Here is a 13,384-nt window from a genome sequence, read left to right as displayed (position 1 = left end):
CACTGTGGGACAGGAGTCCTGGTCGACTGAAGAGGGCTCAGGGTTTGGAAGAGAAGACCCAAGCAGAGAGGCAAGCCCCAGCAAACCGAAAAAGTCTGTAGCATCAGGGGCAGAGCAGGAGACAGGGCCTGGGAGAGGATATCAGCCACAAAGAGAAGGAAGCAGTGGAGCGCCACAAGTCCTGCAGTCACTCGGGGGCACTGCAGAGCAGGGGGCAGGAGATTCAGTCTCTGTCCACGCAAAACAATCATTGCCAGCACAGCCTGTGCCCACAGCAGAAGCGGAAGTGGCAAGTTGTACAGAGCGGACAGGGCAGGCCGTGGCAAAATATGCCGTGTACCATAGGGGTCGATCAGGAAGTGAGCACACCTCAATACTCCTGCTAGCAGGAGCAAAATATTTGCCAGGGGTAGGGCGATACAGTAAGGACGAAGCAGACCAAATGCACCTTTTATCCCCCAGAGGGCACCACCAACCAATAGCAGGAATAGGGAAGCACAGCCAAACACATGCAGCTCCCAGGCAAAGGCCAGAGTGCGGCTGAGGTCTTCCCACTGAAGGCTGGTGCCATCAGGCCCTGATGGAGCCACACAGACCCCCAAACCCAGCAGACAAGGGCCTGAAGAACCAGAGAACCCTGGCTCGTTTATTGATCCTAGAAAACCACCAATCCTCCCCAGGGGACTTTTTTTTGGCTCATCTTTCTCTGAAAGATCAAGAGTATAGAGGGTAGACAGAAAAATTAATGTCACATTAAAATTCAGAACAAATTTAAAAAAATCATAACAAACACTTGATGTCAGAATGTATGACTTTTGACTGCTGACATACTTGATGATGTTATCTCTGATGGCACATCTGGCAGAATCCTTGTAGGGTTTATGATTTCTTCACCTAACAAAATAAACAAAACACAGTCTTAATGCAGACTAAATGGAGATTGTGCTGTATATTGTTGCATTTGATTGCGCTTGAACATAATATACACTTGTTATGTGTTTAAATAATGTGAAATAACTATAACTGAATAAATTACCTGTTTGATTTGACTGAATAGTTTGTGTAACCATATGCACGCCACTGTTCTCCAGGTGTGATAACAGTGGGTTTTTTGTGATGATTGAATCAGCTAGAGTGACATGGGGATTGACCTCCTGATCAGCAGGGACAGTGGCACCATATGGTGTGAAGTCCTCAGGATGCCCTGGCACTATAACTGTGGCTTGACCCAGAGCAGTATTTGACTCCATACTGTCATCACTGCCTTTCCCATTTAGACTGTCTGAAAGTGTCTGGGTCGTTGTCAAATTCAAAGATGCTTCTTTTTGGAACGTAGCAATGTCCTTTGTTGTACTCTGCCAGTCACTGCTAACAGACTTGACTTGCGACAGTATAGAAATGGTGGTTGGGACAATTTCTGTTGATGTGGCTTGTTTAGGAGTGTAGGAGCTCACACCCTGTAGTGTTTGTGCCTCAGTAATTTCAGGAGACCTATCGCCATCCATTATCTGGATCTGCCGCTGGGGGAAGGGAGGTGCAAAGTGGTACCAGGTGTCTTCCCAGTCTCTTTTTTCTTCCAGCTCCTGTGCAATCATGTTTTCTTCCAGAACACTGATAGAGGGTGCCACCCCTTGTTTCAACTCATTATGCCCCTCTTGAAATCCACTCCCATCTCCAGAACTTTCCATAATTTGTGTTAAGGACATGAATGAGCCTTCCAAGATCTGAGAGATTCGGTTATTGATCTTTTGCTCAGTCCAAGCGGAGGTCTCAGGGGAGGAGGGAGGTTTCTCATCTTTATTCGTCCCACCAGAGCCTGCCTCCAGGGGAGGGGAAGTCACAGACTCAGAGATGTTTGGTTTTGTTGGGTTCATAATGGGACTGCCAGTTGAATGGTGCAACAGGGTGAGTGTCATTGCAAGAACAAAAAGCCAATGCATGTTCCACTGCATTGTCAGTTGTCAGGTGAGTCAGAAAAGAAGCTGCAAAATATAAACTAAATAGAATGCTGACATTATTATATATGATATGAGCCTGTCTGAATGTACAATTATCCTGGTATATATGTGACTTTTACAGAAAGCTCCCTTTGCCACAATGTTGAATTAAGTTGCAGTCAGTACAGTCAAGAGGTCATTATAAAGTACTTTTTCCCAGATAAGCTTCAGATAACATGGCTTATCAGGCTTATCAAGTGTCAACAGTTTGTAATGTTAGGACAGCTGAACAAAAACACCAACTATTTTAGTAGAACATATCCAGCCATTTCAACACAGCATAATGCTAATATTTCTGAGTTGCTAACAGGCTAAGAATAAGGTTAAAGATCATTCCTGGGGCCAAATGAATTCATAATGGCTAAAGAGCCTTCTTTTTCATTCAGTATATGGCAAAAGAACTCCGTCCATAGAGCCAACGTAGGAGTTAAACTGTACACATTCTATTCAGATAAATAAGTTACGAAACCACTTTCCACTCACCTGCTGTTATTTAATCCAGCCTTCAGAATGAATCAGTAATTAAAGTGATTAATTCACTAATTTCAAATGCTGCTTGCCATTCTACCCCCAAATTGAAGTATGAAACAACAGCACAGACGATTAGATTATCAGAATTTCCACTGCACTCCATTCACTCAGGTGATGTTATCATGGGCCCCAGACTGGCATCCCCTCCTACAAGTTATGGAAGACTTCTGGGTTTTGAACAACCAAACGATCTTCTGCTCCAGAAGAGGTCTTCTTCCACTGAAGAAATCCAAATGGTGAACTGAATTCCATATGGTCTGGGACACTGTAGCCTCTTTCTTCTAATGAGAGCATATGCACCTGGGCTGAGGGGACGTTCAGCTTTCTCTCCCTCTGTCACTTCACAGCTGGTTTGGGGTAATCTCTAAAGGATTTCTCTAAGATCATTAAGTGGCAGGGGCAAGTAGTGCATACGGAGGTTAGAAAACACACACACACACACACACACACACACACACACACACACACTTTAACGGTTAATGAACATGCTATAATGTGTAGGACTACTGGGAAGATTATTACAGCGTTGCTGTATGATCCCTACCGCCACCCTCTGGATGCCAAGCACAACCATCTTAATCTTGGACTGGCTACCAGCCTACTGACTGGCTACCTCAACCATGAAATAAATTGCATTGGTGAGGACAGAATGACTGTCACACTTACACAGACATCAGTAGACTACTATCACAAACACACACACACACACACGTTTAGCTAAAGGAAATCTCAACTATTTAGTTTGTATTATCGTTTAGCTAAAGGAAATCTCAATGATTTAGTTTGAATTATAGTCAAAAAGATAGATCATAGGCTAGGCCTACACAGCAATAGGCTATCCTGTAGGCTACATAGGCCAATCTTTTAGTAGGTCTGTGTTTAGGAAAAGTATACGATTTTCTGTTTTTTATTCTCGTTTTCAGTGATCTTAATTCAAAGTGGGTCAGAGTAGGGTTAAGGGGGGGGGGAGACCGTGGGAATTAACTCCTTCCTTTCTTCTAAAGATGACACATGAGTGCGCACCACGGATCTAGTCAGGTCTACCTTAAGAGCGCGGCCTGGCAGCATGTTGTAGGGTGAACAGGGGGAGGCCCTCGCAAGCACATGCCTAGCTCTTTAAGGCGGACTGAAGCAAATAAAGTGCTGTTAAAGGCACATACACCCTTTACGCTAACCTGAATCTGACAGATGGCTAAATGAATGTTAAGTGCTATGCATTTATCGGCCAGCTATTGGGACAAGTGTTTGAAGTTTGAAGTAAGAAGTTTGAGTAGCCTAATATTCAATAAGAACAATATCTATGTAGGCTATAGGCTATAGCCTATATATTAAGAGAATAGCTTATGTCTATGTTGATGTCAGACTGTTTTCCTAAGCCTACATAAGGACAAATAGATTCGTTCTTCATTATGTAGCCAATGCAAAAATGCTTTCATATTCCTTATGTTTGACCGAAAAGACAAGACTAGAGTAATGCTATGGGACTGTAGTAGTGGACCTAGACCACAGAATCTCAATTTAGTTGAGCCTTTTGAAATAGCCTTATAAATAAAAGTGTCGAGAAATAGGTCTACTAGCCTAGGCAACAAAAAAATTGTTTTTCATTTAACAAAAAAACAACAAAAATCTGTGTGCCACATGTTGATATGATTAAATTCAGGAAAGGTAACCCTTTGCACATTAATGAAGTAATTGGCCTAGTCATATCAGAGCCAAAAACCAAACCTTTAGTGTGAAATATAAAACTATTGTATTCCTCTATCTGTATACAAATTATTAGTACACACATTATAGGTAACACATTAGCCACATAATTCGTGTTTACGTTTTTTTTATTATTGGAGCGGGACTCGAGTACACGCAATGCACGTTCCCGGTGTGATGAAATGTGTCGATGTGTGGTCCTCGTGCACGAACTAGGAAATGTGTTTATGGAAGACGTGTAGCCGGAAGGGGGAGCTCTCATTCCGTCTTTAGACTTCTCTGAAACGGCCTTCGGTTATCAGGACAGTCCGGGGACGTGTGCTATGACAGAGGGCCTACTTCCGTCTGCATTCAACTATTCAGCTAGTTATATGCAATAAGTATCTCTCTCTTTTATACCCGCATCGGTCCGTGCAATCCACAATAAGATCATTAAACACGGTAAGATACTTCTCGTGAGTATTCTTCTGCAGATTGTGTTGTTTTTATTTTTATAGCAGCGCAGATATCTAAACTGCCGACAAATAAGCCCACGTCATGTCATTTTGGTATTGTTTTTCGCTTCAGTAAATTGGACGAAATAAGAATAAGTATGCAGTGTTACATCTTCAGTAGCCACAGTCCAAATGGTAATGACATGTGGACAGGAATGAATAAGTTTCGTGGGGTTTTTATTTTTGAACGGAGTGTTTTGGCGGAACGGGAGGTTTTGGTTTTATTTAAGGTAGCATGGGAAGATGCCTCTTTAGCCTGCGTTAGCTACCTGCTTGTAGCCTGTTACTTCTGGTCGTAAACATCTTCACAAGGAATTACAAGGAGTTATTTGAAATATTGTATAATCTATGTGTTGTTAAAATGCAATGTACTCATTGAAATTGTAATTATGAAATGTGCCAATATGCCCACTTTATATTGAACCATGCTAACGGACTAGCTAGTTGGCATAACATAAACACATGAAATGCGGTATCGTAATGGGTGGGTATGGAGCTAACATTAGCTAGCTAACGTTAGCAAACTGGTTCATTTTGATACCAACTTGTTAGCTAACGTTAGCTAGCCACCTAGGGAACATAGTGACGAACCAGAGTAAAACCGTCTCGACAACGTGATTGTCACAACTTGCTTATACGCGTATATCTTCAACTAGACCAGCTTCAGATTTTAACATAGTGTCTCTAAACGTACGTGAGTGTAATAAGATGATGTGCCCTCAGTTTACAAAATAATCTGTGTCAAAGGGAAACAGCTACATGGGTTGCCACCCCCAACATTTTGCACAGCTGCCTAGTGCCCACAGCCCCACCCTCTCAGGTATACATTCTGCTGGCCCCCCGTTTAGACAATGCATTTAGTGAATGCATCTTTATTGTACATATTGGTAAAGTGCAATTGTGGAATTGACATTATGGATTTCATTAGGTATTCATTTCATGTTGTGCATGAAAATGCACTTGCACCTAAGCACACTTTGGCAAAATGTTGTAATATTTGGCAAGATTATAATCTATGCTTGACGACTGTTGAAAAACAATTGTAGGATTTGGCATGATAAATTACAAACCTTACTAATGCAATATCAGAAGAGTTCATATTCTTGGTATGCAATGTTCAGTTATGCCCCTATGTTGTTGTTAGAACAATTTGTTATATATTTTACCTTGTTTTCCCTAAGAACATATATTTTCTAGATAGCTATATGACTTTGGGTTATAACCAAGTGTCCTCAAGATAACAGGTAGGTCAAGTAAATAAGTTTGGATATGACAGTATGATGGTATTGTGGTTAACTAGACTAGCAATAGCAACTAACCTTTCTTCTCTCCCATCACCATCTATTAAAATCTAAAAGTATATGTATACACTTTACCAATAGTTAATATGCATAAAGGACAGTGTCGGAAAATTGTAGGTTTGTCATTATTGTAAGATTTTTATCTTGGATAATATTGTTGCATGCACCATTGAGGAATTAAAAAGGATTTAAAAAGCCATTGCAAGTGAATGTACAAAACAGAATGCCATCTGCTACACAACGATCAATGTGGTTGTGCCACAGGCTCCAGGGGAGGGTTGTGAGACGCCATGAGCGAGCCGATGGAGGGCGGCACGGTTTCCTTTGATGAGTACGTGAGGCAGAAGGCCCGCACCGTGCCACAGCATCGCATGAAGGAGTTTCTGGAATCACTGGCCACCAAAGGCCCTGAGGTGCTGCAGGAGTTCAGCCAGCAGGGTGGCACCCCGACCACCACCACCACCATGGTCTACCAGCAGGGGGCAAACTGCATCTACACAGACAGCACAGAAGTGGCAGGGTCCCTGCTGGAGCTCGCCTGCCCTGTAAGACCTTTTTCCACAACCAGTCAGAAAATGTCATTTAAATGAGTTTCGTTTTGGATGAAAACTGATGGGAAATGCACAGGGGTGCAGTAGGGTAATTAATATGAAGCTAAAAATAGAGTGCGCAAAATATATGTTTTCATCATTCAGCTTGGTTAAAGGTGTCTGTGAAATAACTAAATATGAGTTTAACCGACGTCTGTCTGCCTGGCTGTGTCTAACCAGGTGCAGGTCACATCTGCACAGATCACGCCACAGCTGGCTGCAGCTGTGCATCAGGCCTCTGAGCAGCAGATCCAGGTGCAGGTCAGTGGTAAACCCTCAGACAATCTAAAATATCTAGACGCAACTACCAAAATACATATTAGATTAGCTTAAACTCCTCTGTGCCCATTTGACACAGCCAGCTTCATGCATTGCAATTCAGTTCTTTTAATTTCCCTTACAATAGTTGCAGTAGTCATAGCCCACCCATTAAGACTACAAATGTTCCTAGTGTCATTCTGCATGGCAGGTGCAGATACAGGGTGACCAGGGTCAGACGGTGGGCCAGGTGCTGCAGGTTTCATCACCCTCTCACCAGCAGTTGCAAGGCATCACCACGGCAGCACAGCTTGTGCAGCAGGGAGAACTCACAGAGGAACAGCATCAACAGGTACAGTCAGTGTGCATTTAATGACAAGCTCCAGTCACTCACACAAACACACACTTACGGCTCCCACACACAGTTGCGTTCCGTCAACGCATGCCAGTGGGTGTTCCCGGCGGTAGCTATGCAAATGACTTGAAGTATAACTGTAATTTGATTGGCTGGTGCCTTCCGTTGTTGTCCGTCGGTGCAGCAAAAGTTGAACTTTTCGACGCAAGCGACGCAACGGACCCACAATTCAGTTCGGCAACGGGTGACGTAAGCCCATGTAAAGTGGACGGGATGCGTGTCCAGCACTGCACTGCGCGCAGCTGTGTGTGGGAGCCGATACCGATTCCCCTTTATCCTTATCTCTATGCACCTATAAATGTATGTTAAATACATTGTATATCGCTCACACATCTCCCTGAATAAGCCCTTAGAGTATCTTGTGTGTTCTCCTCAGATTCAGGCGCAGCTGGTGGCTGCGGTAGCGGGAGGGCAGCAGATCCAGATCCAGACGGTCGAGGCCCTGTCTCCGTTGCAGCAGGGCCAGCAGCAGGGCTCCCCCCGCGAGGCCGAGCGTCGACCCGGCGGCTCCAGCCCCGCCGGCGTGCTGCAGCCAGCCAAGAAGCGCAAGGTGGACATGCCGCTGGCTACCGTGTCGTACGCGCTGCCACAGGGCCAGCAGCTGGCGACCGTGCTGGCCATCCCGCAGGGCCAGGGCCAGCAGAGCTACGTGTCGCTGCGGCCCGACCTGCTGACTGTGGACAGCACGCACCTGTACAGCACCACCGGCACGCTCACGGGGCCCTCGGGCGAGACCTGGACCATCCCCGTGTACTCGGCGCCCCAGCCGCAGGGCGTGGCGCACATCGCCATCCCGCAGGAGGCCTACAGCGCCGCGTTGCAGCTGCAGACGCTTCCCATCGCCACGGCAACCACCGCCGCTGACGACAAAGACAAGATGGCCGCCGGCGGGGTGGCGCAGCACCAGGTGGTGGCATCGTCGGGGACGGGCACACAGGAGGAGGTGGTGCAGATGTTCCCAGCGCAGTTCATGAACGGGAACATCCACATCCCCGTGGCGGTGCAGACAGTGGGAGGGGCCTATCAGGGGGCCACGCAGGCCCTGCACATCTGGGACCCGCAGCAGCAGGGCCAGTTAACAGACGGCCAGGAGCAACAGCTCCACCTACAGGTCAGATACTGGGCAGGGAGGGCAGCTCACGCTGGGTTTGACTCAAACACTTGAAGCCATGTCGTTCCTTTGGTTAAATAAATGTTGTTCATAGTTTTAACACATTACATTGTTATAGAGATAGAGGTGTATTGTTCCCAAACGTTTTGACAAGCACACCAATTTTGCCTGCTTTGTTCTTGCCCATCTGAAATAACTCCTAGCTTTGTTGCATCCATCGTTTCTGATTTCGTTGTTAAAAAAAAAACGTGTTATATCCATGATGAGTCTTGAATTAGTGAATTAGCTTAACATTGTGTGCTGATAACCAGGTAGTAAAAAAAAACAAGTACCTTCTGTAATTGTTGTGTGCGTGTGTGTGTATTCTCTCTCCTGCTCAAACAAAATGTGTGCGTGTGCATATAGTTCTGGATTAAGTTGATTTTGAGAACATGTTTACAAACTTTGCTTACAGAAAATTGTAAATAGCCTACTGTCATGCAGTTAATGGGCTACTGTGCAGAGTTGGGAAATTATGCTAACTTGGTGTGAATATACACACACACACACACAGGGGAAATTCTCTCTTGTTGTTGAGTAGCCTGATGGTGTGTACGGCCGTACACCTGCGTAACTTTAGTGACATAAATGTCCCTGATGAATATCATTCCATTTATGGGATCTAACTCAAACCATGTAGTCTCTAGAATATCTTTGAGAAATCCATGAAGATTTGAGTGGAGGACTGCACTAGTTCAGTTCACTCATGAGGACACATATTTGTATAGGGTGTTACCTAATTGTATATGAGAGTTGTTGACCACAACGGTGTTGTCCAGGCTCAGGTGGAGGGAGAGCAGCAAGGCGAGACCACGACAGAGCTAATGCTCCCCATCTCACTGAAGCCAGAGGAGGGACTGGAGGTGTGGCGCCTCTGGGTCCACCGCAAGAACGCCGAGATGGACAAGGAGGAGCAGAACAAGCTGGCCCCCATTGGACGTGAGTACAGGAGGATTATGTATGCATAATCGGATTGGCTGGGACAAGTTGGGAGTTTGAATGGACTGTTGACTTAATTATTCAATTAGGCCAGGGGTTTCCAACATTTTTGGCAGACGACCCTATTTTGATGTCACAAGACCCCAATCATTCACAACATGTTGAGAGAGAGAGCGCATCTCATCTCTGCTGTAACATTCAGTTGAGAGCGGTATATTTCCCCAAATGTCCCAGCAAGCTAATTTGTTTGTTCGACTAACTCGCCTGGTTGTTTTGCTACTGCTACTGGAGCATTGATCAAGCATTATTACCCATGATCATCTTATAGGGGATGTCTAAGTTTATTTTTACATAGCTAGATTGTAATGAATGATCCAATTAGTTACTTAGCTTGGATATCATAGTGGTTTTCATATTTTTTTTATTATTTGAATTTTTATGTAATGTACTGGTCGATTGTAAGATATTTCATTCGACCCCATGGTTGGGAAACAATCAATTAGGCATACACATTCAGTTGACCCTTTCTCTTTTTCTCTGTGTTTCTCTCTCTCTCTCTCCCCCCCTCCCTCTCTCCCTCTTCTCTCTCCCTTCTCTCCCTTGCCCAGGTCGTCAGCCTCTGCGGTTCCGTGAGGACTTGGTGTCGAGTGCGGTGGCCGAGCTGAATGTGGCCCTGTCCCTGATGACGCAGGAGGCCAAAGGCCTGGAGGAGGAGCCTTTTGAGGCTGACGCCCTCTACTACGTCTTCCTGTGCATTCAGAAGGTATCTCCGGTTCTATTGAATTGATAGCCCAATAGTTTTTTTTTTCTTTTCTATAAAGTGAGCTGTAAAGTAAGTCACACAAAAAGATGTCTCTTGTATTTGAAATTCTTTTTCATCCCATTCTGCCTTTTGTCTCCTCATAGTACCTGTTTGAAAATGGACGGGTAGATGACATCTTCTCCGATCCTTACTATACACGCTTCTCACAGTGTTTACACAAAGTACTTGAAGAGTACAGGCCTAATGTACATCCACTAGGTAAGACATCATCCTGATTGTGTGTGTGTGTGTGTGTGTGTGTGTGGGGGGGGTGGGGGAGGGGGGTGGAGTACTAAGTGCTTTGTACAACCCCTTAAGGTTGATTATTTAATCAACCCCTTGAATTGATTATTTAAAGCTTGTGCCTTGTTTTAAGAACATGATGATGACTATGATAATGCCAATTATGGCATGGCTAAAAGGACATGTTAAATGAATCTGCTGATGGTAGAACCATTATTAATGGATGCTTTATCTAGTTTTTTTTACATAGATCTGTATCATCACCACATCTTACATCACTTCTTATAATGCATTATTTTATCACATATATATATTTTTAGTGTAGCTCTCAATTTCTACATGCTTTCTTTCTCACACACTCACACACACAGAAACACACAACATTCCCTTGTCTCATGTAATAGTGTTGTGGGTAGCTGACCACATGTGTGTTGGCCTCTCTTCCCCACAGGCTACATCATCCCCAGTCACGTAACTGAAGAGATGCTGTGGGAGTGCAAGCAGCTCGGGGCCCACTCGCCTTCCACACTCCTCTTCACGCTCATGTACTTCAACACCAAGTGAGCAGAAAACCATGTTGTTCCTCTGATTCTCCTCTTCCTCCATCTTCCCTTCCCTGTCTGTCTTACAGGGAAGCTACACCAGGCGCGTAACTGAAGCGTTCCGTTCGCGACGTGCAAAAATCCATTTTTTTTTTTCGAACGTACGCGCCGCTATCACGTCTGGTGTAGCTACTTTCATTGACTACAGTGGAAGCTAAATGTTCCAGCAGACGCAACGCGAACGGAACGCTGCAGTTACATGCCTGGTGTAGCTTAGCCTTTAATCATCTGTCCCATTCTACATGTAGCCTATAGTAATAGTTTTGTTTACAATTAGCTGTATGAGAGGGACTCATTTGATTAGCTGAAATTGCTTGTGATATGTCTACGTCAGGTATTTCCAGCTGACAACAGTGGAGCAGCATATGAAGGTGGCCTTCTCCAAAGTGCTAAGACACACAAAGAAGAACCCATCCAACCACAAGGACAAGAGCACCACCATCCGCTATCTGAAGGGCTCAGGACCCCATCACCTTGGCCAGAAGGGTGAGGGGCTCGGCCTTACAGCACCTCCTTAATGTCAAAACGCAGAGGAAGACATGTTTGTGTTTGTGAAAAATCGTTCCATCACGCCAAGTTGGATCATTGTTGTAACAATAGAAGTATCATATGTGACAATAGCTATTTGTCATGCAGTCTTCTTAAGATAGAGAAATCCTAGTGTCATCTTAATCAATGACTGGTGAGACATCTATGCAGAACTGGCACATTACTTAACTGTCCAAAATAAAAATGTCCACACAAACAAACTTTTATTCTGTTGTCACAGTGACTGACGACATGTATGCAGAGCAGGCAGAGGACCCCGAGAATCCACTACGATGCCCTATCAAACTCTATGACTTTTACCTCTTCAAATGGTGGGTCTAACCTTTGACCTTGTCTGTTAAATGTGGTTTTGTTTCAACCTGTTCACTATCTTGAAGAAGAAAAGACTGCTGCAGAAAATGTATTTCTTTCATGAAATGTTGTCTGAGTGAATATATAAACATGTATGGCGGGTGTCGTTCTGTTACCAGTTATATACAGGCGATGTTCTGTCATCACACAAAAAAATATATCCTAGTAGAAAATACTTAACTATCGAAAATGTTCAGTACTGTTAAATTTTTTCTCAGTCTGCTGCACCTCATGAGTTCTCATTACCTTGCTGTTTCATTCGGCTGTCCTGGTTTACTGCTGCTGGGGTTTTCCTTGTTCATCATCCATCTTTTCCATGTTGTCCTACAGCCCTCAGTGTGCTAAGGGGCGGAATGATACATACTACCTGACTCCGGAGCCAGTGGTCGTTCCCAACAGCCCTATCTGGTACTCCACACAGCCAATCCCCAGCCAGCAGTTGGAGCACATGCTCACACGCATCACAATGGTGCGGGAAATCCAAGAGGTCATCGCCATAGCGTCCACAAATGTAAACTGACAAGAGTGAGCATCTGTCCGTCCATTGTGGAGGATTCACTATTAGAACTGCTCCCTGCCGACAGCAGCCGGGAGGATTCCAGCATTCCTTGCTGGAAGTTGAACTTGATGGCCTTTCACCTTTTTTACGTAAAGTATATATAAGAATATGTACACCTAAAGAAACATCTCTGTTGAATCACCTGACAACAACCATCATGACACCCACTACAGTGAATGGAGCCTGTCTTAAAGTTGCTCAGTCATGAACTGAAAGCTTAATTACACCAGTCATTTGCAAGTTTCATAAAATAAGTACTCAATCTCTTTTGTGAACAGACCTAAGAGAAACACCTTTTCTGATCTAGACGGCTCGGGAAGATGACACACATGCACGTCTCCAACCTACTCAAATCCGTTGGCTCTGATCCTCACACTTTGCCTTCACTAGTGAGGAAGACCCTACAGAGCAAGGTCATGGCTCCCTGTAGCACGTAATCTGCAGTATGGTTATATATGAAATATGATTTCTGTTCTGCTTTTTATTTTTATATCTGTATGTTTGATCTCCTGTCTCTGTTGATATACTGGATTTGGGAGGTTATGCAGGAAAAGTTCATGGTTTCAAACATGCTTTTTGTACAGTTTTTGTCCTTTGTGGTGTGTTGTAATTCAGGGGGGGTTTACTCCCATGTTTGCCACTGTTTTTATGTTAAAATCAAAAGGTGTTTACAAACAGGTGTTTTGATTAGTCATCATGATTGTATGAATTAATTGGAATATCAATACATATTGGTAAACACTTTCTTTGCCTTCCCCAAATTACTGTTTTTAGTGACCAATTACAAATATCGGTAGGTTTAATTTATTTACAACTTGACGACTCTGAAATAACAATAGGAGAATATATATATATATATATATATATATATATATTATTGAATATGCAAATCACCTTTA

At 44.0% G+C, this 13,384-nt stretch overlaps 1 protein-coding gene across 2 annotated transcripts; it reads left to right on the top strand.

Moving 5' to 3' along the window:
• Positions 1-4,434: 4,434 nt before the first annotated feature.
• LOC143103751 (transcriptional regulator QRICH1-like) lies at positions 4,435-13,068 on the top strand. 2 transcript variants are annotated; one of them, XM_076267560.1, is made up of 12 exons: positions 4,435-4,673; positions 6,292-6,572; positions 6,798-6,878; positions 7,087-7,227; positions 7,667-8,401; positions 9,220-9,379; positions 9,988-10,142; positions 10,286-10,400; positions 10,876-10,984; positions 11,361-11,512; positions 11,796-11,886; positions 12,257-13,068. In XM_076267560.1, the coding sequence occupies exons 2-12, from the start codon at positions 6,318-6,320 to the stop codon at positions 12,444-12,446; spliced, it is 2,184 nt and encodes a 727-aa protein (XP_076123675.1). In that variant the 5' UTR covers positions 4,435-4,673; positions 6,292-6,317; the 3' UTR covers positions 12,447-13,068. The 2 variants fall into 2 exon arrangements, with proteins under 2 accessions (XP_076123675.1, XP_076123674.1); XM_076267559.1 differs by having other exon boundaries at positions 7,069-7,227.
• Positions 13,069-13,384: the final 316 nt, after the last annotated feature.

Source organism: Alosa pseudoharengus, unplaced genomic scaffold, assembly GCF_046254945.1.
Source record: "Alosa pseudoharengus isolate Yale_2024_CS ecotype anadromous, Long Island Sound unplaced genomic scaffold, YU_APseudo_1.1 YU_APseudo_1.1_scf_5, whole genome shotgun sequence".
In the NCBI taxonomy this organism is placed as follows: Eukaryota; Metazoa; Chordata; class Actinopteri; order Clupeiformes; family Clupeidae; genus Alosa; species Alosa pseudoharengus.
This window is presented reverse-complemented; position numbering and strand designations above follow the sequence as displayed.